Raw genomic sequence first — 26,635 nt, 5'->3', positions numbered from 1 at the left:
TTTCGAAAATCGTAGGCATACGTAGGGTAAAAACTTGACACTAAGGCGCATGTCTGATAACACTATGCAATGGTGAAGGCTTGGAGCTGACCTGATGATGAAGACCAGAGAAGGTCGAGGGAACTTGAACAATGAATGTGTAAAAAACTACCTCGTGTTTGGGCTTATTTTGTTCGTATTGACGAGACCTTTGCAACAGTGAAGGTTTGAAGCTGACCTGATGATGGAGACCAGCGAAGGTCGAGGGAACTCGACAATTGAATATGTAAACTACCTCGTGCTTGGGCTTATATTGTTCGTATTGATGAGAACTTTCCACTGCGGATATGACATGCGGATAGTGACAACTATGCTTGTCACTGAAAAGCTAAAAATAAAAAACTTTTTACAAAAAAATAAAACCGACTCCCAAAAACACTGAAAAGCAAAAAAAAACTATTCTTAGGTGCATCGGCCTAGAAGTCGGTGGCGTTATAAACTTAGTTACATCCATTAGACACCGACTTCTAGGCCGATGCACCTAAGAATAGTTTTTTTTTGCTTTTCAGTGTTTTTGGGAGTCGGTTTTATTTTTTTGTAAAAAGTTTTTCACTGTAAAACTTCGCTTGTACTTATAAAGATATATATGTAGATATGAGCATATGCATGAAAGTAATATGACACAACATGGAGTTTCTTACCCCTTCTCCTCCATAGGAAGCTACTTTTGTAATGGGCAACTATGTGGAATCAAAATTTATATTTTTCACCATCATAAGTGCTTGTAACGGCCGAAGAAATAAATGATTTGACTACCTGCATCAGATCCGGCTCAATTTACTGTCTCGCGGATTTAACGCTACATATTTTTCCTAACATTTTATAAATAATGCCTTATCCAATAGTTTCTCGATTCCCCATAGTATTGCAATGGTGCCTCACATCAGATTAGCCTTGACGGCCATGATAGGCCGTTTTAAAGTACTACACATGTTTCATTCAATATCAATGAAAATTTCCCAACGGATATTGTGCAAGCAACATTTTGGTTTAATACAGTGAAGAGTGATTTTGTATGTTTGTTGCGAAAGGATAATACACTTTTACAACCGTAAGGTATGTTGTATGAATGGTGTTCGGATTTTGCTAAAATTATACATTGTTTTGTGCATTTTGGTAAAAATATAATAATCCGAAATACCTATATGTATGTGCTCATTATAAACATTTGCCTAGCCCTTTCCCAACTATGTAAAGGTTGACTGCCAGATATTGGTATAATCTGATGTCAGACTTTCTTTCTCCTGACAACCCATTACGAATGTGACCAAGTGTAGCCTAGTCCAATCCAGAAAGATCCCAACTATGTAAAGGTTGACTGCCAGATATTGGCATAATCTGATGTCAGACTTTCTGGCTCCTGACAACCCATTACGAATGTGACCAAGTATAGCCTAGTCCAATCCAGAAAGATTTAATATACGTCTTTACTAACATCCTTCAAAACAAAACAACAACGACAAATATTCCAAAACTCCTATACGTCGATAGGAAACACACACAGCATAACTAGTTCAAACCAAATACTTCCCAACTCAAACGTAACTCGCATGCAATTGCAGCTTACTCACACCGAGTGCACGTCATTACCGACCCCGGCTCTCCGACTAGCGACGATTACACTAAGCACGGAGTAAGAAAACATGAGCAGAAATGCCATACCTAATGCAGCAGAGATGTCAGTTACTTTCGGTGGGTTTGACCAAAACGATCAGTTACGAGTGAACTATAATAATGAAGAATTTGGGTTCTTTGAGACTTCTGTCAACGATATAAGGACGAAAACAGTAACGTTCCTCGTCCCCCGCTCACGTGCATTTTGGCGCGCTACTTTCTCAGGCGATGATAATTATTATATTTTATGATAGAAAATCATCAAATGACTCCTCTTGCTGCGGTTAAGCAGCGTGATTGAGTGTCAGGCTCTTACTGACTAAAACGCATGATGTTCCCTCGTAGGCCTTTTATGTACCAGGGTCGCTGTAACTCTTTCTAACAATCCCGCAGCTTCGACATGGCACCTCTGGTAGTGATTTTGTTCTCCATGCCACAAAGTGACGCGAGCATAGTACAGGAGCTTGGCTCCGTTTACTTTAGAATTTGTTGAACAACTGTTTCTTTTGTGGCAGGTTTTTATGCGATTAAGTTGAAAGTTTGAGCTTTGTTTACGTCAATATTGGTTGGAAGTTGCTTTTGTTGTGACTAAGTAGATCACTGTTTTATTTTTAAGTGGTGAACCGTATTTATTTGGATAATTTAAATTTTTTGGTGACTATTTGGTGGTAATTAACAAATGATTTCCAGTGATTTCAACTGCTTGCTAAGATAACCAACGTATTTAACTATAAGCATAACTAGATGTAGGATCACTGCTTAATATTGCAGAGAAAAAACCTCTTAAGTTAACCCCTTCTTCCTAGTCGATATTTCGATGTAAAAACAAAGAAACATCTTATCCAAACTACTTAACTACTTCACTACTGAAGTCTTCAATATTTACAGTTCAAACTACTTACAAATTCTAGACTTAATCCTTGTAGCGATAGAGGCTAGAGGTACTGCAAACTGCGCTTAAAAACAAACTTCAAAATAATAAATCTTCTAAGAATACTTTGGATAGTTTTTTTACTTAGACTCGTGGTTTATCTTCCATCTTATCTTTAAGTAATGAACATTTTATAATAGGGCAATATTTCTCTGTCCATAGCGATCTTGACACCAAAACAAATGGCGAAATTAGTCCAGCCGTTTGCGATAATGCGATGGCCAACAGTACTAGGAGTACACTTTTAAATTACTTAGTGCCGTGCCCAATATTCTATCTATCCATTTTTTTCTTACTTAGAGATAGGAATTGGTCAATGCTTGTAGGTTGCTAACGTGAATATTCTATCTGTAGTAAGCAATTCAACAGATACACAGATATTTTGAACGGCTGTTAGACTTATTCCTTAGATTCTATGTCCTTAGAGAGATGTATTCTATACCATTGAATATATCCGTCTTTGGGATGATACACAGGTTTCCTAATGGATATCGGGTTGCCCGGGTAACCGGGTTTGGGAGATAAGACAGGCAGTCGCTCCTTGCAAAACACTGATACACTACTGAATCCTCTTAGACTGAAAGCCAATCCCGATAACATAGTTAAGAAAAGGGCAGGCAGATGATGTTGGAATATTGTATACGCAAAAGACCTGTTTAAAAAATCCTGATCATAATCTACCAAACTGCAAAGACGCATAACTATCTTCAAATATCTTTAAACACTCAATAATTCCACTTGAGAAAGCATAATTTTCTCACATTCCGTACAGACAGTAAGCTTCAGTTTGCGGAGACGGTTTGACTAAGCCTGGCACTGCTTGTGTCGTCACGACCAACTCGGATCTATTCGTGACCAGAATTGTGGCGAACGATTAGGTTTGTGACGATGTTTGATATCGGGATCTTTGCGGGAATGTTACTGAGTTTTGGTGGGAAAATAATTGTCTTAGTTTTTTGTTAGAGTAGTTGATAACATGGCAGATAAGGTCTGATTTTCAGTAAATCTCACTATGCAATCTAACTCTAACAAATGCACTATGTATATGTAAGTATGCATCACAAAATATGTGAAAATTATTCCGACATACTGATTGTCTTAGCGAATCTTACATCGTTTTATTAAATTGCTTCTTTTCAACTGAATTCCCAAAATGAGGTTTTCAATTCGGATGTTTATTTTGTGTTCCGCTAAACTTGATTCTAGTAAAGCAATTGTGATTGTAAGCTGTTTACAAACCGACATAAAAATTAACTGACGTAGTAGTCCCGGAAGTAATTAGTGACTAAATTTAGGAATAACAAAACATTATGCATGAACTTTATTTCAGAGAAAGAAACTTATGTAAATAAAAAACTAGTTATCTAAACTCCTAGTTATCCGTAAACAAAACGAATTGTTATAAGTTTATAAAGACCAGGCAAAGACCTTTTAATAAATCGCACAATTTTACTTCACACGGAGATGTACTCAGAGCCATATCTAGGGCAGACCGTTGCCCGAGACGTGACCAATCATTTCCTAGATTTTATTACGGGCCTGTGTTAGTTAGAGTTCGCATTTTCTACTTTGAACGATAAGTTTTTATTAATATAGATAAGCAAAAGTACCTATATGTGGTATGTTCTGGCTGAGACACTTGAAATGAAAAGCAATGTGGGATTTGTAGGCTATTGTAGTTTTTTGGGTCCGGAATGTAGTTAGTAGTTTTTTGATGTGGGTAAGATGCGGGTGGAAGTTTGTATTCAAAGAATTTATTTGTCATTCTATATACATATACGAGTAGTTTCCTTAGAAAAATATAATGAGCACATATTGTACTGGACATAGTTCCTGAACGAAATACATAGGTAATATTTCTGGTGTTCTATGTAATATTATCATATACGAAGCAATATTTTTAGTTCGCGAAATGCAGCGTTGACCTTGGTTACTCGCTCTTTAGTGGGTGATGATTGCCGTTAGGGTGTCCACAGACGACTGACAAACTAATCGCAGCGACAACCAATGTGCTGCTGACTCTAACTACTAAGCGTCCATGTATGGTTTTAGTGTTTTAAGTTGACTCTTTATACTTGTTTCATTATTAACACTGCTTGACACTTTACGGAATTGCAAACAATTATTGAAAGTGTCAAAGAAAAAACATTAAGGTTCATTTATGCTATACAAACAAATTGATTGTATTATTTCTAACCCAAAAATATATATAAGTACGTTTAATTTTTTAACGTTTTTTCAACTTTTTTCGAAGTTCAAAACGTCTTAATAGCTGGAATTGTGACATATAACTCAATTTCTCGAAGCTTACAACGTTTTTTTTATCGACAAATGCTCAGTCGGTCTCGTGAAGTGTGTGTCGACGAGCTGAAGACAGATGTAGTGTAAGTGGTTCCGACAGATGGCTATACTGATTACCTAACGACAGCAGATTTTTATGTTATGCCACGAGTGAACAAATGACATGTTTGTCAAAAGCTGACTTTTAAGTAGTGCGATGACAGTCAAATGACTCATAGTTTATAGGTAAATCAAAAGATTAATTAGAGCCTATATGTGTACGTGAATATGTTTGTAATTTAAACCGTATTCAGTTAACAGATGCTGTGGTTTATTTATTTTAAAACGGTGCTGATAACATGTATATTAGTTACTTACTTCCTTTAAGTATTTTTTTACATCCGTAGCATTCTTATTTTTTACGACTTCCCAAAAAGGAGATTTAGTTAGTAAATCAATCAAGTCTTTAAATATCTTCGGTTATAAACGCTGCGTTTTTATGCAGTGTGTAGAAGCCTTTAGTTACTCGTGTGAATGGCGCAAATATTTTCGTCCTGTCTCTCTGAGTGTTGAGTGTGACCTATGATTAGGTAGGGTTGTCAATATTCTACAGTCGGAGTTCCGACGACCAGTTTTAAAAAGTTAGATGAAATACGAACGTATATTAAAGCCTAACGTCAGTTTGATAGTACTAATTTTGACTTTGAAGACTTCACAAGCGTCGACACGTCGTACAATGTTTCGTCTTTGTGTATTTTCAAAGTTTACTCTTCAACTTAAGGAACACTTTTCTTTAAGGAGCTAGAGTCAAGAAATTTAGTAATTTTACATAAAATTCTACACTTTCATCAAACAAATTTTTAACATCTTTACCTTAGCTTCCTTTTTGTCCTTCTACTTATGGAATAATTTTTACCGTACTGTATGGCTCAAATCAATTGCAATTTTTACAAACAATCCTACACTTTTATAAAATTAATGTTCAACCTACATGACGGAACTTCTTTTTCAAAAACCTTCAACTAATAACTTTAGTTTAATAAATCATTTTCTATATTTATTTGAATTTAACTTAATTTAACTTAATTTGAACTTCCTCGATAAGTTCCCACATTACAAACAAACAGCAGTAACAACCCTAAGACTTCACGCCGCCATATTGCGTGACTCAGTGACAGAAATAGACGATAAACGAGTCCTTATGATTGACTGCATTTTAGTTTAGTTCATTGTTTATATTAACCGACAGGAATTTTGCTGTCTGATCGACTGTTTCTTGCAGTTCTTGAGGGGTTTGTGCAATAAGAGTGGGTACTTAATTGAAGTTGCTGTCGTTTTAAGTGCGTAAATATAAGAACAAAAATGCTTTTCAGTTCAAATCGAAACTAATGAACCGATTTCAAACATTCTAGCACTGTTTGAAAGCTACACTCTCCCGAGTAACATAGGCTTTACTTAGGTACGGAAAATAATCTCCTGGGACGCGGTTGAAACGGGATATGAACTAAAAATACTGCCAAAAAATTGACACAGAGTCAAAAAAAAAAAAACGAGAGAGAAAATGATTTACGTACTTATGTGTTAACAGTTTGTACAATTTGAACCAACATTTTAAAACAAGGGTCTGAAGAGATCAAGACTAGTTTAAAGTCCAACGTATCAATTAAAAACCAACTCTATCATCTTAGTCACAAAGTCAAAAATAGCTCCCACCACAGATTAGCAAGACGGCAACCATCTAATTGATAGCGATACTAATTAATCGCAAAGTAAACAAACAGGCGTGTTTATATTTATCTAAGGCACGGGCTATTTTATACGCCGTGACATGTGTGAGTCATGTGTAGGTATCATCGGCCCTTGGAACTTGTGACGTTTGAGGCCGTGATAACAATGTACTGGGATATTTAGACTACAGTACCAGTTTTTTTATAGTTAAAGTAAGTTTTATATCACAAACGCGGGTAAGCTATGCTTGTGTGTGTAAATATACATATGCATTGTCTTTGTATGACGCCGGGACTCATTCATGTATAATAATAATTATTTAAACACACAAGTTTGGCTCACCCGCTGTTGTGAGATAAAACTATATAAATAAGTAAAACTTGTTCACACATATCTGAAAATTTAGTTTTCCGGCATAATACAGTTCTATGTTCATTCCAAAATCCTAGGTAACAAAATATCCACACAACCAATCAAACCATTTCCTAAAGTTACAAGCTACTCCTAACCCAATAAAGGTTCAATTCAGTGTCAAATTAGGCTCGCAGCGTTGTTAGTTTCGTGTAAACAACACAGCTTGAAGTTTAGCTTTAGCCATCAACAGAGAGTATACAACGGCCGGTTTTAGCTTTAGCCATCAGATGAACAGTAGGCTTCGGGCTCCAGGGATCAGCCCAGGGTAATGGAATAATTTGTTACATGGCTATTAAAATCGGGGTTGCAAGTCTGAGTTCTGACGTGGATTTTGTGGGAGACTAGATTAGACTGCTTGTTGTTTTGGGATGATAATTTTCGGATTTTTTTGAATAAAAGTGTTTGAAAGGTGGAGTATAGAAAGTCGTACCTTTTTATACAGTGTCTCGTTTGAGTCCCAATTATTTATAAATATGTTTCAATAAAGTTTTTTGAAATATACACTTGTAGTTATTAAGTTATAAAAATGACTTACGACTTAAGAACATTAGATAGTATGGCATCCTTGCTACAATTGTATAAGTTGTCAAAGAAAATACGATTTCTATTACTCATTCTATCAGGTCTGGTTATTTAATAAGTCAACCGTGAAACTACTTATAACTTCAAACATCATGATCTATAACTAAAAACAGCTTAAACAAACAATGTTCAGTAAAATTATCGCCAATTACCGCACCGGTGCAAAACGGTTTCTAAACTCATGACCTCTTTACACTAAATCGGTTTAACGCTAAACAAATCGATTTTCAGAGATTTGTTTGTGAAAAAAAAATGAGCAGTTTTTGTCCACAAGAGTATTGTGGTCGGAGCACAATGGACGCTTTTGTGTCCCCACTGTATCGCGCGCACAGTGTACCGAATTTGTAAAGACGTGGAAAAATAATTAGAGCATTTTTTTTTGTCTGTTTTGTTTAGATAGTTAATTATTTTTGTTTACCGTTAGTTTGTTCATGGTTACGTGCATACGTTTTGTCACAGAGGAAGTGAGATTTGTAATGTTTTTATAGAACACGTGTTTGATATTATATTGGAATGGGAACGCAAATGTTTTGTATTGAGCGATGTAACTAGTCTGTCTGTTTGAGAATAGTATAAATTCTTGGAATATGTAATATGGAATCATTTAATGTAAATAATAAATTTTCCAGTTTAAAGGCCACAGAAGAGTGGATCTTAGAAGTTTATTTTGTTATTCAAACGTCTTATCTCCGTCGATTTAGTATCCTTGACCGGAGAAATTCTATAATTCGAGACGGATAAGATTCCTTCTTACTTTACCTACATATCATAAAATGCGGAAGTACTACGATTATGGCCACTAAACTGATTTAAAAAATAAAATTCGGTACACAGATAGTCTAAAGCCTGAGAAAGAAATATAGGTACTTTTAGTAGTTCTCTACGTGACCCTGAGTGGAACCGCGGGGAATCGCAAGTTATATAACATAGTTAAGTATCATTCACACATAGATGGAATGCAATAATATCTTAATCAGCATTCTATGGCACATTCTACAGTACTCAATCAACTGTTAATTAGCTAGGGTTAATTGTGACGTCATATTAGGCGTTAAATAATTATAATAAGCTCGTTAAACACCATACGATCAATTTGATTGATAATTATAATAGGTATATCGGATATCCCATTGATGAAATACGATCGTGGGTTTAAGCTCAGTTCAATCGAATTCATTTAACTGAATTTATCGTTTTATTTCAAGTCTATACTTTAATTTTGTTTACCACAATTACAAATATTTACATATAATTATGTAATTAAAAACTGTTCTAGAAAAAAACCCGACACTAAATAGTATTAAGAAAATTGTGCTATTTATTCATGTTAAGGTACGTTTTAAATGCCAACTCCCGACTGCACTCAGCCTCTGGCCGCAGCTGCACTACTGGTTTCAGGTTTGTATGTATTAACATGAAACCGTGTTGAATCGAAGCGGCAGCAGCACGTGCAGTCGCCCTTAGATATCAATTGTTTTCGTGCAGTCGCGGTATGTGCGTTCGGCAGCTAGCATATAAAACGTACCTTTAAGTTAGAGACTTAAATCATTTTCATATTAAGTTACAATGATATTATCTTGAACGTTTCTGAAACAGTTATCTTCAAAGCATTCCTACGAGCAGTCGTAATTACAAAAGCAAAAGAAATAAATGCGGGAGAGATGAAACAAAATACATTTTCTAGGAAAGATTAAATATTATTTTGTACCATTGCTTTCCACAAAGCGACTTATGTATAATTGCATAGGATTTTCTGAAAGAAGAGTGCACAAAGTAAAAGATAAAGGAACCTACCGTAACTGACATAATTCAAATGAAAATTTTAATGTAAACTGCATGTTTTGTACTGAAGAAAAGTTTCGTAATGGAAATATGTATTGTAATGCGCTGAAATAGGATTTGCTATATTATATTGTTACGGCTCATCTCATCTTTTGCCAAGCCTTTTTTTATTAAGGCTACTTCAATCAAATTTAAGTACATATGTTTATTTCTAGATGTTCACAAAACAATCAACTTTCAATATTTCATCTTTATAATATTAATATTGGTAGTCATTAAGGGCTCGTTTTCCTCTCAGAGAAAGTCGTGATATAATTTTAATCATAGTTCAACGGATGAAGTTCAGTTTTATTTGCATAGAGATTAGTATTGCCGGGATTAATTAAACGAGAAATGTACTTGATTCTAAAAAACTAATTTCCGTTTATTACCGGAACTAGATTTAATGGCATTGTTACTAACTATAAGTAACTGCATTTATTTATTCAAACTTCAACATGACACATGTACAAAGGCTTATTAGGATATAATTTGGTAGGTACATTTATTCAAGCTAATCGTAATTAAAATAAATTAAATTAGAGGTGTTAATAAATAGATAATCTTATTTTGATCACGGCATTTATTTTGCTCAACACACATGATAGCATCTAGCATTGACACAAACCTGCATTCGTCACGCAATGCGCGAACTTTAAGAACACAATTTTGTTTTCCAAGATGCAACGAATCGTCAATTGCCGACACCACGCGGTCGACATTTCCCATCGTACCATGACATTCGCACACTGACAACAGATAGCATTTCTTTATACCGTGGAAACGCTAGAAACTGAGATAGGTTGTTGTGAAAGCTATTCGTGCGTAGACGCATTGCTAGAGTGACCAGCCGATCGGTTTATGTCAAACTGGTTTAGAAATTAACTAGATTTTTATGGGATATAGGTTGAGACTTAAGTGGCAGGCTATATGAGGTGTTAATAGTTGAATTGGATTGTTGTTGTTTGTTTATGTTATAGTGGCTTTCTCAGAGACAGTTGTTGTGACCGTTACATTCTAGGATCAGTTTTAAGAAGCGAGTAAAACATCTGGAAATAGTGACATATTAATACAAGACTCAACTGAGAGAAACTATATATAAGCTATCGAGATAATAATGCAAAATAACAACAAACGCATATTTGTAAGATAAGTTACTTGTGTATCAATTTTTAGAACATACCTATACTATATTATCATCTCTCTTGGTACGAAACAAATGATAGCTGAAATAAGAAGCCACTCGTATGGTGTTCCATCTATGTGATTTAAAAATACAATCTACTAGAAAGCATTGTTTGTAGCACTGGCAGTAGAAACTACCTTCTGTACGGAGGTGAGAAATTAATCAGCCACGTACAACTAACGACAGGCCATTCTTTGTCCGTCAGAGGGATACTTTTTTTCCTCTTCGAACCCAGTACGAAATAAACAAAGCAATTTTTCCTTGTTTTTGCAAAGCAAACTAAATTTTGTTCGATGCACCAAATATTTTTTTGAATAACAAAATATTCGAGGCGCTGACGAAATTTTTAGTTCCTAAAATAATTGGTTTGGAATTTTTCATAGTGGGTTTTCAAATTTGAATATGTTTTTTCTGTAGGAATGGGACTAGAGCGCCTGTGGGTTTTATAATTTAATTTTTACGAAGTACTTAAATTCATAATTTGATAACGCAAGATAGCTAAACGAGTTCTGAATTTTAAACGCTTACACTCAGATTCAAGATTATTAATTCTCGGTATAACACGAATGATAATAAAAAATTACTTTCATTTTCAGATAAATTTACTTTACTACATAAATATTTACATATTTTCCCCAACCTCTTAATTTACCAGCCAATCCCAACGTACGTATTTTTATCCCAAACAATATGTCAACTGCACGCAAAGCGAATTAATTTAAAACAAACTGACGTAACATTTAAAATAAATATGTACTGCAAAAGCGAAAATTTTCATCTGAACTATTGGTGATTTTTTTTATTTCAATGTCTCTGTGTTTTTTGATAGCCTGGCCACACGGTTGCCGCGCAACCAACTTTTGAATAGCGACGCAAAATTTGTGGGCGTAGATTCGGTTCCACAAAACAAAAACTTTGCTGGCGTATTTTGCAGTGAAATATTAATTTCTTGTTGTTGTAATTGCATGTGTTTTTTGTTAATTACTGCTGTTGAATTTATTTGTAAGCTTTTTTTTAGGAAAATGTTTTATTACCAATACGTAACATTATTAAATCATGCTATGTCTGGATTTGTATGTTTTTAATTGAGGTAATCTAATATTGGCAGCTAAGATTATCAAAGTCAATCCTCGGATTTAGGTTGCTCGGTTGATCACTAGAATGAAGTTTTAACAGATTTTTTTTTAAATAATTGTTAATTTAAATGTTTTTTTACCCGACTGTGCTAGGAGTTTTTTTCAGTACGTTTTAACAGAATTTTACTGTAAATTTTCACAGTAAAATCGTGATGAAATTTCTTATAATTCCCAAAGCCTGGTTACTACAAACTGCATTTGTATGACACTGGCCCCTTCATCCCCTCCACTGTAAAACATGCGCGGGAGTGCTACTGAGTCTGCGAAATTTATGCGCGAACATAAGATACGATAGACGGCAAATATTATGCTTCCTGATGAAATAACATCCTTCTTAATATAATTATTCTAACATAGGTGTGTCTGTTAAAATCGGCTGAATTTATTTGGGTGTAATACACGGAGGTAGTAGGTACTTAACAGGATGATAAAATCGCTGGAAATATTTGTTTGAAGCATGTACAAACTGCTTTATGCAGATGGATGAAGCTCAGCAGTAGCATAGCTTATACACCAGCCTACACGAGTGAAACCGAAGGCCAAAGCTTGTAGTTTGAAAATGAAAGATTGTATATAGAAGTTTAGTAACACGATGATATAAGTGAATCCCGGGCAACATCAATATTCACAAGATGAGTTCACTCGAAAAAGCTTCAAAATGGACTTATTGTGTTTCCATTCCTTTCAAATTCAATTCAGATTTCAATAAATGGAAAGAAACGCTATTGAAATGTATTCTTTAGATATTGCTTTAGAAATATGGCAATAGATAAATCCAATTCAAGCCTTTTGGAAAACTTAATAACAATGTTCCATTAGATATTTCTAGTAATAGGTGCTAATTCATCTCCAAATATAACTGCATAAGATTTAGTCCAATCTCTTATTTAGCTAGCCTAAGAGCATGTGACTGAAAAACAGTTGCATGGGTCCGATCACAGGTTTAGCAACGCTTAACGCGGTCAATCCTTGGATGGCCATGGACCATCTATCCGTCAGTTGCACAAAGACCCATTAAAGTTAGGTATATGTAGAATCCTTCTTTTATTGCAGTCTGGTGAAAACTATTATTTTATAAGTTATAGGATTTTTATAACACTTTCTTATTAACAAAAACAGTATTGACGCGAAAACCTATTGAATGTTGTTCGTTTATAATTCCCATAAGAATGAGAGTTTTCCCATGATTGTGCCACGGAAAGATGTACGATTCGACTTTCTGAAACTGTTTATAGAAATTAATTACCTACTTAAGTTATCGATCATCATGTCAAAGGAAAATTGATTGGACTTGTGTAATGATTTATCTGCTGTCAGTTTTATTTTCTAAATATATCTTTATTAATGGTGAAAGAAAAAACTCGAAGACACCCGGTTTATGGTCACAAATCACCAACCCGCATTGAGCAAGCGTGGTGATTAGCGCTCAATCCTTCTCTGTGTGAGAGAAGGCCAGTGCCCAACAGTGGGACGATATAAAGGCTAATGATGCTATTTACCATATCATCTAGGTACCAAAATTGAAAATGACCGTCTGGATACTAATATAGGGGCTCATTGTGTCTGCAGTATATACCTATATACGTTTGCTTGCAATAAAGAATAGTAAAGAAATCAGTATGGGAAAGTACATAAGTAAACTGAAACCTTATGCTATAAAAATGAGAACCAATTAATATTCTAATAACTAAATCTCGATAAAAAACAAATAAGCATTCTCACACATAAAACAACAACAATAATTATTATTGCAGCTGAAATACCTATGAGTCTACAAAACAATCCAAAAATTCTAACACCAAATAGAGCAAATAAAAAACAGCCGATATTTTTTAGCAGTACCACAAAATCAAATAAAAAATGAATGCGAATTTAAAACAATATGGCACCGAATGACCGAACGAAACATAGATTCGATAAAAAATACAGAGACGAAACGATCATTCAGTTTCAAATCGCATTTTTAATACAACAATGCTATTATGGGATAATCCTGCCACAGGAATTCTAACACTAGTTCACATATCACGTTCGATATTGTACTTTATTCCTAACGCAATAAAGCTCACGTTTTATTTGTCGTAGGTAAATATAAGTTGGTGGTTAAGGCAACCGTTAGACGTAGGCTAGTACTTGCTAACCTTGGAGAGGGCAATGACCTGTGTTATGGTAACAAAGTACCATAGGATTGTGTTCTAAGGGCTCCGCATTAGATTTATATAAGTGAACCAGACTGCGTGGTGCTTTCTAATAAGTTCCTTTAGATGTTCATATGTTTGGTGAAGACTAGGAAATATAGACAGGACATTGTTTTGGTTAATTAAATAATGATAAAGTTGAAGTTGAATTGGGAGCTTGTGGCTAAGTTCAATCCCCGCGAAAAGGTCGTACCTACATAGAAGTTAACTAACGCTTGTCGCGGTAGGTAGTTCCGCGGATGGTTTTATCAAGGCGTATTGGGTTCCCCGGGTAACTGGATTTCAGATAGGCAGTCGGTCCTTGTAAACCACTGATACTCAGCTGCATCCTGTTAGACTAGAAGCCGACCCCAACATACTTGGGAACAGGCTAGGCAGATGATGAAAGCTGAGTAGTTTGTTTGTGTGCCTTAGTTGCTTAACCTGAGTATCAATTCCCATACAGTTGAATCTACCCACGAGCTCCTGATACCGAGCGGACTAATAACCAATTATAATGCCTTCATTGTCCAAGCTAAGTACAGTATGACAGGTAATCATAGTGACAATTAATCGCCTGCCATACAGTACTGTCTATAGTACCAATGTAATATTATCCGTCTATTCTATAGAATTTAGATTATAGCCCAGTAATTGACAAGCAATTGCTAGTATAGTTTCCGAAGCTGTATTGTGTTAAAAACAATGGAGGATTTAACTTGCAATTTGCGACCTTGTGTTTTATGTTTAAGCTTTTAATTGATTAATACTGTGATTTTATCCTCCCATAGTAAAGTATTACCCATGATTTACCTTTGGAGATGGTAAAAGCTTACTTGCTTTCCAAATTAAAACTACTGGCGAAATGTCTTTAAACATTAAGAAGTGTGGAGAAAAAACCACCGCAACCTAACTCGGTATTTCTTTGCAGACATGTTACGAGATGGAGAGATATCTCCGGGAGGAGCCCCGCAAGCGACGCGACCCTCCCCAGGAAGAGGAGTGGGCCCGTTCCACCTGCAGCCCACCCTCGCCACCAGCTTCCCCGCCGTCACCACAACCCACCACGACCTTCACGTTCATCACCGCCGTGAAGTGTGAGCCTCAGAGCGACTCCGATGAACCGAGGGGTATGTCTGCTACGCGTATGTGTCTTCACCCTTGGGTTGCGGGACCTACAGGGATTCTGCTCTTGTTATGTTTTGTTTTGCTTGTCTATTGAACCTTGTTAGGCTGGCCATATAGCTTGCTTTAAGATATGTGTTCCTGGGGAGTTTATTGCGCCATTTTTATAGCAATAACATATAGGAAGTGGAGATGGGTGGGCGTTTTGGGGGCTGTCTTTTGTGAATTCTTGACGGTCAAAAAGTGCTGTTTTGCAGCCAAGTTTAAATAAATGATTTTTGATTTTGATTATTTGATTTTGCTCGGTAGGTATTCGGGTAACCCTCCGGTCATAAAAGTCTTAGAACAATTGGGATTGACGACTTCTGTTATTACTTTGTTTGAGATCGAAAGCTTAAGGCATTTGGGATGATAAGGATGTTTCTCAAATGACTTCACTTTAGCCTTATAACTATGGATAGCCGTCAGTAAAAAAAAAAGTTTCGACTGGGGGTTTTATGTATGTCGACATCAAAGAAGTCTGGATCTACCTTATCAAGCTATATGGCCGACCTAAGTAACCCTGAAGTTCTGGTAGGTAACAATATAGAAAGTAGCGACTAAAAGCCTTACGCTGCAAGTATAGTACTAGAGTAGGTACAAGTAACGTAGTTTAAAACAATTCATTAGAAGTTTCTAGCTGCTACATTAGTTCATCTTATCTAAATTTCCTTTTGTAATGGTAATTGCTTTAGTAACATTTTTCCCTTAGACACATAACGATCATTAAAGTCTCATTACGCACTAAGGGGCTCACAGAACAGACAATACTAACTTCAACTCACAATTTGTGGTTTTATTAACCAGCTATAGTAATTTTCATATTGTTCTATTCTTTTTCATGTAATTTAGAACGTAGCAACATAAAAATACCAGCATTTATAGACGTTGATACCTCAGATTTACTGTTTATGTAAACCGCACATTATGCACATGCTATCGGTAATATACATATTTTCTTGCAACAATCAGAACTGAGGGACACCTTAGCCAATCATCGTTGTCACACCTTTTATTGTGAAGTGCAGTATACATAGACAGCTTTAGGTGCTAGGAATCCATAACCGCCTAACCCTATACCCGCTTCTTATGTTCATTTTACATCGTGTTTGTCTGTTTCCCTGTCTGACGTCACTACGTGGTGTTTCAGAAGAGACTCCGAGTCCAGTGCCAGTGCCGCACGTGGTGCCGAGGAAGGTCCACGTGGCTCGTCACCACCCGCACCCGCACGCGACTGATCCCCGCAGACGCGTGCATCGCTGCGAATTTCCCGCATGCGATAAAGTCTACACTAAGAGCTCGCATCTCAAAGCGCATAAGAGGACGCATACTGGTGAGTAAACATTATTTTTTCGAAATTTTGACAAAAACACTAATAGAAAGAAAACGGTGCTAGCACGATATGGATGTAACTCCAGGTTTCCCAACGATGCAGTAACCAAGTATCAAGGTAGTAACCAAGATATTATGCTTAGAAAGTAAACCTGCAATGACTAAGTATATATCAGAGGATATAGTATAAATCTTATTGCGCTACGTGTAAGTGTGAAAATTGCTTGAACATTATCCCGTATTATATAATCGTGCCTCAAACGAAGCTGAAGAAAACGACACTGCCGAATGTTATCCTTGAGTTTTTATAAGAAGAAAACAGTATCCCAAGCAAAATTACCTATGACCAGCAGATATTCGAATTTAGATCGAAACGCCAGGAAATCAGCCACACTAGTTTCACAAATTTGACCTACTAAGTGTCGGTAAACAGAGCGTTTCGGAGGCCGATAGCCCGACCACTTTTTAATCCCATCTGGGCCCGAATCAGCCCGAATCGATACCACTTGCTTGCGTTTAGTTTCTGCGGTAAACGCATAACTAAACACCGTTTGAGGCGAATTGGAATTTTGGAAGATGTAACTGAAATTAACTTTGTGTTGTTTTGGACATATTGGGATTTTAGATTTTTTTTATTACAAAGAGAGAGAGAACTAAAAGCAACATTATACGGATTCTAAAGACGGAATGAAATGCTTGAGTTTTTCTATAAAACTGTAGGCTACTTTTTATCCTGGTGTCCGGCCGGAGTAGTTAGATAGGTAGTGAATAAACCGCTGGCGGAAGCTGGTATGTATTGTTAACCTTTTAGCCTGCAGTAGAATTAAAGATGGTCATGCTAAATAATTTAGTCGCAACTTACTCGCAACAACTTTCACGTTATATTTCGATATGTTTAAAGTCACCAGTCCACAAAAATTGTTAAAACTTCTATGAGAAAATATCATTACAGTAGTCATTAGAATTCCTTGATCGCAGGACACTCGAATTACATTTCTCAAACATATTTGTTTGCCGGGAAGTTTATGCGAAGTAGGATAAGCAATACCTACTTGTTGTAATTTCAAAGTTCGTTGTCCAACCACACGTAAACATTTTACAACGCCGTCTATTAAAAACAGAGGGAAGTCGTACTAACTTCATACAAGTTTCTCATTCAACCCTACAGCTGCCGCGATGACAGTGCCATCTAGCGCAAACTTTGAACAACTCTCTTAGCAGGGAGGCCAGCGTTCGTAGTGTTTTAAAATGTAGCTCACAGATGGCTCTACGGTAAACCGGTTGTGTGAATTTGTGGAACTACCCCTCCCTTGTTAGCGCCACCTAGTGAATATACGGTGAACTAATTGCTGAATATTAAGAGGGTTGTTCGGTCATCTTATGTGAAGTTGCGTAGTTATGTTCAATTGTAGTAGATGGCGCTCACTGTTATCACTATAGGTGATCTTCACACTTCCCCGCATCACGCTACATCTTGCGTGTCGACGCACCTACGCGCGTTCCTGCGGGAGTGCAGATCTGCATCATCGTGCGGGTTTTTCGCGCACTCACGCGCGTAGGTGCGTTTAGTAGATTCACGCACGGCGGCTCTCATAGAGATCTATTTTCAAATATACACGTCACGCCCATTCAAAATCACGTGAGGCACTGCGGGATTCAGTGTGCCATACCTTGCGTCTTGCCCCGCACCTACGCGCGGGGATGCATGTTTCTCCGCGTGTATGCGCGTGATCCGCATGAACGCGCGTTCCATACAAACGGAGATATTTACGGCGATTATCACACTGCCCCGCATGATGCAGCGTAGTGCGTGGATGCGTTTTTTTCCGTTGTATGGAAATATCTCCGTTTGTATGGAAAACACGCATAGTCCAACACACTGAAAATGCATCCACGCGCGTTCATGCGGATCACGCACATACATGCGGAGAAACACGCACCCCCGCGCGTAGGTGCGGGGCGAGACGCAAGGTATGGCACACTGAATCCCGCAATGCCGCGCGTGATTTTGAATGGGCGTGACGTGTATATTTGAAAATGGAACTCGCTGTGCGTGAATTTACAAAACGCACCTACGCGCGTGAGTGCGTGAAAAACCCGCACGATGATGCAGATCTGCACTCCCGCAGGAACGCGCGTAGGTGCGTCGACACGCAAGATGCAGCGTGATGCGGGGCAGTGTGAAGATCACCTAAAAGCCACGGAAAAAAACGCATCCACGCGCTACGCTGCATCATGCGGGGCAGTGTGATAATCGCCTAACAATTGATTGAATGAGAACAAAAAATACAATTATTTTCAACCACGAAAGAGATTGAAAGCTTAGCATATCAGCAACTTTTCCTTTCGGTTTTTCCGAGCGAAACCGTTCTGGACAGCAAACGATTGAAAACCGTCGATACAAAAACGAACATACAAACCGACTGATTTTGCCGCCCGGAACGTGTATATGAATTTTGTGACCGGACTAATAATAATTTTAATACGTTATATTGTTCACAAACAGTATGTTCAGTAGTACCTAATACACGGATAAAAAAAAAACAAAAACAAATCAATTGCAGACGATTTTAATAAACATTTTATTCCTCTTTATCTTCCTGAATCCAGCAATCTCGTCCGACATCGTACGATCGTCAACTTTGTTTGTAGGAATCTCTACGGTACAACCGTCATCCATGTCTGTAGGGTTTTCTCTTTTTATAAAATAGTTTTATCTTTTTATAAAATAGTTTCCTCCGAGAGCGACGTCTCTTCGTGCGGGGTTCCCCGGAGTCCCGGGAATGTATTACAGAATAAATCCAGTCTAAGTAACAGCTGACTGGTGCATAGCCTGAGCTTGTCACCGTTCCGTGTTCCATCACGTAGGAACACACGCCGACAACCTGTCCATCCATAATCAAAGGCCCACCAGAGTCACCGTAATATATTCTCTGGGCTCTTTTAGAACACTTCGAGGCAGTGCATATTACATACTTAGATACACGTTTCATTGCCGAATCACATGGAACGATAACACCTTCACCTTTTTGAAGCGCACCTTGTAACGGATTAAATCCGTGTATCTTTCTGGCACCACCACCTATGTATATGACTGGATGCCCCATCAACGTGTCCCGGTCGACAGATGACAGTCGCGCGTACCGGGGTAAACTTATCCTCTTTTGAAGACGAAATAAAGCTATATCATTACTTACAATTATGTCATGTCTGCCTTTCATTCTGATTAACAGTCGGTAGCTAGGATGTGTTATCATTTCAGCAATTTCAACACTATTGTCCCAAAAATTACCGTAATTGTTAAAGTCTTTGGTCCAAACACGTAAACCGTAAGGGAAGTAATTCTTGCAGTGAGCGGCGGTGATGCCCCAGCGTTCGGAGATGAGGGAGGCTGTGCACATCCTGCCCCAGCCCTGGCGCGTTTGCATTAACAGAACCACGTACGGATACTCGCTCTCGTCTGCGTCAGTTCCATCTATGATTCTCAGATGCTTTGTTGAGTCGTTCCTATAGATAGAAGGGCCGGACGCACTGATGTTGGAAAATAAAACGCACAGTACCGAAAATAAAAATAAATGGAACTCACTGTTCATTGTGAGTTTTCTACACAATCTCGATGGTAGTTGACTATTAAGTCATAAAATTTTATGGATTTGTGCGGTCGTAATATTCTCTTTTCGATTTATTTTTATTAAACAAGACTCGCATGTTTTTGTCTGAACGTGTTTGAAAAACTGTTTCCCTAGTTGAAGCTATACTCCTAGTAAACTCTTATAGTATAGTATAGTAATACGACGAACTTTTATAGTTTTTCTACTTCATACAAAAAATAAATCATTCAAAACTTGTGGTTTCGCCATTTCTAGCAGATACTTTTGATGGTGGTCGTGTCGCGGGTTGAAATTAATTTTTTTTTTTACTCTTACTTTTTTATGGTTATTGATGTGCTTTTGTAAATTCAAGAATGAATTCACTTTTATAGAAAAGGTACGTTTTGAAGTCATCGTGGCAGCTGCGACTGCCGACATACATGCCGCATGAAGTCGGCCACAGCTGCACTATAATATTGTATTGTATGTATTTACACGAAACCGTTTTGGATCGAAGCGGCAGCAGCACGTGCAGACGCTGTCAAAAGCCTGATATCTTTCAGCGACTCGCATCGTCGCGAGCTCAACGGCATATATGTGCGGTCGGCAGTCGCAGCCGGCAGCAAGAATTCAAAACGTACCTTAAGTAGGGTGTAGCTTGTATAACTTTTGACTCACACATGGGTTCGATGGGGTCTTATAACATTTTACAAGCTTTTATTTAACTTGCAATGTATGTTATGTAACTATGAGTGTTCGGGTGTCGGTCACGGAAAAAAATTTGTTAAATTTTTCAAAAACTGTTGAATGCATCGAGTTAAAAAAAAATCCTTGGAAAGAGTATGTAAAGTTTACATTTGAGTTCGTTCAACCAGTTTCTTAGCAATTTTACAAAATTCAAATAAAGAACACCCTCTCACGCATGCTTGGCTAACCCTTTGGATGCTAGTAACATAACAGTTAATAGGTCTTTACCTATGAAAGTATGTTTTTTTTCATGTATTTTTTATTTGTATTTATCAAAGTAATTACCCATGCAATCAATGCTTCTTTGCCAACGCAGTGGCAGTGAATTGATCTTCTTAAAGAAATTAGCTGGACGGGAGGCAACCATTTGTTCAAAGGCATTTTTACTGCCTCTCGGGTACTGAATTTTTTACCCGATAAAAACTTATCCAAATTCTGGAAAAAGTTGTAGTGTGTGGGCGCAAGGTCTAGTGACTGGCGGGCGACGGAAAAAATCATTCATTTGTGTGTCTGTTGAGCAGTGCAAGGCACGTATCGACGCGTACTTCGCGCTAGCGTTCATTGAGTTCGTGGGACACCCATTTGTTAAGCTTTTTTACCTTGCCAATTTGACGCAAATGGATCAATATTGCTTTAGCCGTAGATTGTGTATCATCAGCTTCCATAATCGTCTTTAATTCATCGTTGTCGACCAAAGTCTTCGGTTCAACTTCCAGGTCGAAATTTCCAAAACGGAAGGAGCACACCAATAACAGGTGGTGCGTTAGTTAGCAATGCTCCGTAAACGTCGTTGATGTTACGTGCCGCTTGTGCCGCGTTGCTGCACCACGGTACTCATATTCCTAACTTGATTTTTTAACGTATCCACGATGATGAAGAAGATTGAAATGCGATGACAATGTAGCACTAATCAATAAACTAATGACTACTTTTTGGAGGGTCTTTCGTCATCTCGACACACTTATCTCACCACGAATTTGTCCACTTGGTGAAACTCAAAATTTTAACATTTATCATGTCGTCAACTCGACACGTTAAGATTTTGATACGTGTCCAGTTAGTGAAACTTAAATTATAAACTTTTATGTTTTCACCAACTCGACACGTTTTAGAATTTAACTCGATTTCAAGCAAAAAGTACAGTCAACAAATCAATGTATTCATTTTCTGTGTCACAAACATCATCGGCCACTGAGCTTAGTAAACGCTTGAAACGCGACTCCCAAACGACTTACTACAAGTACTAGGAAATCATAAGTGCATTAGTAACCTTTGATAATGAATGTTCTACACTAAAATATGGTATTGAAATCGAATAATTTTTTGTCACAAGTACTAGGGTGGCATAACTTAACAGAAGACATTCGCTATCGGATTACTAAGTAATGCACTTTTTCTTCAACTTATCGACAAAAGACTTCAAATACCTTCTGTAATATTTATTCATAATACTTTGTTTTTTTATTATAGTTCGGCCATTCAGAGAATGCGTTCCTGACACGTCGCGATTGAACTGACGACGTAATAACATTCATTGATTATTGATATAATAATGTTGTTTTAATGCTCCTCAATTGTTAAAACGGTAAACAACCAGCAAAAATATTTTTATCGTAACTGCAACGCCATTGCAAAGTTACGTCGTCAGTTCAATCGCGACGTGTCAGGAACGCATTCTCTGAATGGCCGAACTATAATGTTTTTCTTTGATTGAGGTATACTGAAAATCACTAACTGTTTGATTTCCATTATTCCTTACATACAATTTTCGTTTTCTTTCTCACGACATGATTGTGGTATTACTTAAAAATTCTATTTCTAATGTTGATTATTGATCTCTGTAGTTATTATCTTAGTCTAAGTAAAATGATTGTGATATTATTACGATTGCGATTATGAACCTGACAAGCAAACGGAATGGCAGTAGTAGACCATATAGTGAGAAAGAAAACGAACATAGTATGTGAGGAATAATGAAAAACAAACAGTTGGTGATTTTCAGTAATCCTCAAATAAAAACAAAGTATTATGAATAACAGACAGTACTTGAAAAGTCTTCTGTCGATAAATTGTAGAAAAACAGATATGTGCATTACTTAGCAATCCGATTAATATTGAAGATAGAATATCTTCTGTTCAGTTCTGTTACCCTAGTACATGTGACAAACAATGATTCGATTTCAATACCATTATTTTATTGTAGAACATTATCAAAAGTTGCTAATGCATCTGGCTTCAATGCACTTATGATTTCCTAGTATTTGTACTAAGTAGTTTGGGAGTCCATGTTCGCGTTTGAAGCATTTGCTAAGCTGACGTTCAGTGGCCGATGTTGTTTGTGACACAGAAAATGAATAAATTCATTTGTTGACTGTACTTTTTGTTTGAAATCGGGTTAAATTCTAAAACGTGTCGACTTGGTGAAAACATAAAAGTGAATAATTTAAGTTTCACTAACTGGACACGCATCAAAATCTTGACGTGTCGAGTTGACGACATGATAAATATTACAATTTTGAGTTTCACCAAGTGGACACATTCGTGGTGAGTTAAGTGTGTCGAGATGACGAATGACCCATTTTGGAAGATGAATTCCATGCTTTTTTAATAAAATTAATTTGAAATTACAATTCTTAGCCAAACAAAAAAATATTATGATTTGAAATGGCCATTACCGCAGAACGGCAATTTCATAGGTTAAGACCTAATATTAAAACCCTTTGAAATATATGTAAAGTCCTGAAAACCTAGATATCGCATAGGTGGCCGCTTTTTTGCAAAAGAGTTTATTCTAATTATGAATTCAAAACGTACGTTTTCGATAAAAGTGAATTCATTCTTGACTTAACAAAAGCACCTCAGTCACCATTAAAAATAGTTAGACTAAAAAACAATGGTAAAAAAACAAAACCTTTACAAACTAAAAATTATAAAAGTCTAATTACAGACGACCTCGATGGCGCAATGGTCACCATGCTGGACTGCCGAACCCGAGGTCCCGGGTTTGATTCCCGGTATGGTCGACATTTATGTGATGAACATGCTTGTTAGCCGTGGGTCTGGGTGCTATCGTTTGTATTTATAAATATGTATATATGTAGCTATATGTAGTTTATCAGTTGTGTTAGCACCCATAACATAAGTTAATTAATAACTTAAAATGGGGCTAACCGACCGTGTGTGAAAAAGTGTTCCGGCATTATTTTATTTAATTACAGTTTTTCAAGTTCAAATTAAAATGTATTTATTTTTACGAATATGGGCACATACATGTAGATCTTATTTTATTTTACAAAAGGAGCATTTTGCATATCCAACCATAAGTATATGTATATGTTTTTGTAGTATATGCTTTTCAAACATGTTCAGACAAAACGTTCAAGTAATAAAGTCTTGTTAAATAAAAATAAATCGAAAAACGAATATTTACGATCTGCCAAATCCATAAAATTTTATGACTAATAGTCAACTACGATCGACGATTGTGTAGCCAACTCACAATGAACAGTGAATTCCATTTATTTTTATTTTCGGTACTGTGCGTTTTATTTTCCAACATCAGTGCGTCCGGCCCTTCTATCTATAGGAACGACTCAAAAAAGCATCTGAGAATCATAGATGGAACTGACGCAGACGAGAGCGAATATCCGTACGTGGTTCTGTTAATGCAAACGCGCCAGGGCTGGGGCAGGATGTGCACAGCCTCCCTCATCTCCGAACGGTGGGGCATCACCGCCGCTCACTGCAAGAATTACTTCCCTTACGGTTTACGTGTCTGGACCAAAGACTTTTACCATTTCGTTAAATTTAGGGACAATAGTGTTGAAATTGCTGAAATGATAACACATCCTGGCTACCAACTCTTAATCAGAAAGAAAGGCAGACACCGCAGACATGACATAATTGTAAGTAATGATATAGCTTTATTTCGTCTTCAAAAAACGGTAAGTTTACCCCGGTACGCGCGACTGTCATCTGTCGACCGGGGCACGTTGATGGGGCATCCAGTCATATACATAGGTGGTGGTGCCAGAAGGATACACGGATTTAATCCGTTACAAGGTGCGCTTCAAAAAGGTGAAGGGGTTATCGTTCCATGTGATACGGCAATGAAACGTGTATCTAAGTATATAATGTGCGTTGCCCCGAAATGTTCTAATAGAGCGCAGACATCATATTACGGTGACTCTGGTGGGCCTTTGATTATGGATGGACAGGTTGTCGGCGTGTGTTCCTACGTGATGGAACACGGAACGGTGACAAGCTCAGGCTATGCACCAGTCAGCTGTTACTTAGACTGGATTTATTCTGTATTACATTCCCGGGACTCCGGGGCAATAAAATGAATATTAAAATCGTGTGCAATGGTTTTCCTTTTCTTATCCGTGTATATCTGAATATTTATTGTTTGTGAACGATAGATAGCGGATATTATTCTACGTGAAGGTTAAAAAAAAACAATTCTGTTCAATATTCATTCAATTCATCAATTTCCAATTCACGGTATCTGTGGTTCAAAAGTTAGATGGGGGGAGGTGGTAAGGCGGATACATTGTTTTCAACCTTCGGAGCGATTATTTGCGAAAATATTATAATTATGAATTCAAAAGGTACGTTTTCGATAAAAGTGAGTTCATTCTTGAATTAACAAAAGCACCTCAGTCACCATTAAATATATTTAGACTAAAAAACAATGGTAATAAAACAGCCTTTCCAAACATAAAGCAAATTAAAGAGAAGGTGAATGTTGTGACATGTAAGGAAGTTCAGGAGTTGGCGCTAGATAGGCGTAAATGAAAGGAGCTGCACCGACGAGAGCTGGGCTCTTCTTAAATTGATGATGATGATAATGAGACAAATTAGAAAAGTCGAATTCTATTTTTCAAATCCTACCATAAGTATATGTATATGTTTTTGTAGTATATGCTTTTCAAACATGTTCAGACAAAAATGTTCAAGTAATAAAGCCTTGTTAAATAAAAATAAATCGAAAAACGAATATTTACGATCTGCCAAATCCATAAAATTTTATGACTAATAGTCAACTACGATCGACGATTGTGTAGCCAACTCACAATGAACAGTGAGTTCCATTTATTTTTATTTTCGGTACTGTGCGTTTTATTTTCCAACATCAGTGCGTCCGGCCCTTCTATCTATAGGAACGACTCAACAAAGCATCTGAGAATCATAGATGGAACTGACGCAGACGAGAGCGAATATCCGTACGTGGTTCTGTTAATGCAAACGCGCCAGCGCTGGGGCAGGATGTGCACAGCCTCCCTCATCTCCGAACGGTGGGGCATCACCGCCGCTCACTGCAAGAATTACTTCCCTTACGGTTTACGTGTCTGGCCCAAAGATTTTAACGATTTCGGTAAATTTAGGGACAATAGTGTTGAAATTGCTGAAATGATAACACATCCTAGCTACCGACTGTTAATCAGAATGAAAGGCAGACATGACATAATTGTAAGTAATGATATAGCTTTATTTCATCTTCAAAAAACGGTAAGTTTACCCCGGTACGCGCGACTGTCATCTGTCGACCGGGGCACGTTGATGGGGCGTCCAGTCATATACATAGGTGGTGGTGCCAAAAGGAAAGACGGTTTTAATGCGTTAGAAGGTGCGCTTCAAAAAGGTGAAGGGGTTATCGTTCCATGTGATGCAGCAATGAAACGTGTATCTAAGTATATAATGTGCGTTGCCCCGAAATGTTCTAATAGAGCGCAGACATCATATTACGGTGACTCTGGTGGGCCTTTGATTATGGATGGACAGGTTGTCGGCGTGTGTTCCTTCGGAATGGAACACGAAAAAGTGATCAGCTCAGGCTATGCACCAGTCAGTTGTTACTTAGACTGGATTTATTCTGTAATACATTCCCGGGA

The 26,635-nt window shown here is 37.3% G+C and overlaps 2 protein-coding genes across 3 annotated transcripts in view; one reads left to right on the top strand and one right to left on the bottom strand.

The window, feature by feature from the left end:
• Positions 1 to 26,635, top strand: part of LOC124644908 (Krueppel-like factor luna) — a 137,241-nt gene that overhangs the window by 106,783 nt on the left and 3,823 nt on the right. Inside the window, exons 2-3 of one of the 2 annotated variants that reach the window (XM_047184583.1) lie at positions 14,840 to 15,038; positions 16,223 to 16,405. In XM_047184583.1, the coding sequence (XP_047040539.1) occupies positions 14,840 to 15,038; positions 16,223 to 16,405 (382 nt within the window). Of the gene's footprint in view, positions 1 to 14,839; positions 15,054 to 16,222; positions 16,406 to 26,635 lie in introns of both variants that reach the window. The other variant, XM_047184582.1, reaches the window with a different exon arrangement.
• Positions 19,077 to 19,997, bottom strand: LOC124644907 (chymotrypsin-1-like). The gene has a single exon (XM_047184581.1). The coding sequence runs from the start codon at positions 19,995 to 19,997 to the stop codon at positions 19,077 to 19,079; it is 921 nt and encodes a 306-aa protein (XP_047040537.1).

This window comes from Helicoverpa zea, chromosome 31, assembly GCF_022581195.2.
Source record: "Helicoverpa zea isolate HzStark_Cry1AcR chromosome 31, ilHelZeax1.1, whole genome shotgun sequence".
Classification (NCBI taxonomy): domain Eukaryota; kingdom Metazoa; phylum Arthropoda; class Insecta; order Lepidoptera; family Noctuidae; genus Helicoverpa; species Helicoverpa zea.
The sequence above is the reverse complement of the archived record's forward strand: the minus strand, read 5'-3'. Positions and strand labels throughout refer to the sequence as shown.

Bases quoted from the DNA above. Each gene is read 5' to 3' on its own strand.
- LOC124644907 (XM_047184581.1), bottom strand. From the start codon at position 19,997: ATGAACAGTGAGTTCCATTTATTTTTATTTTCGGTACTGTGCGTTTTA.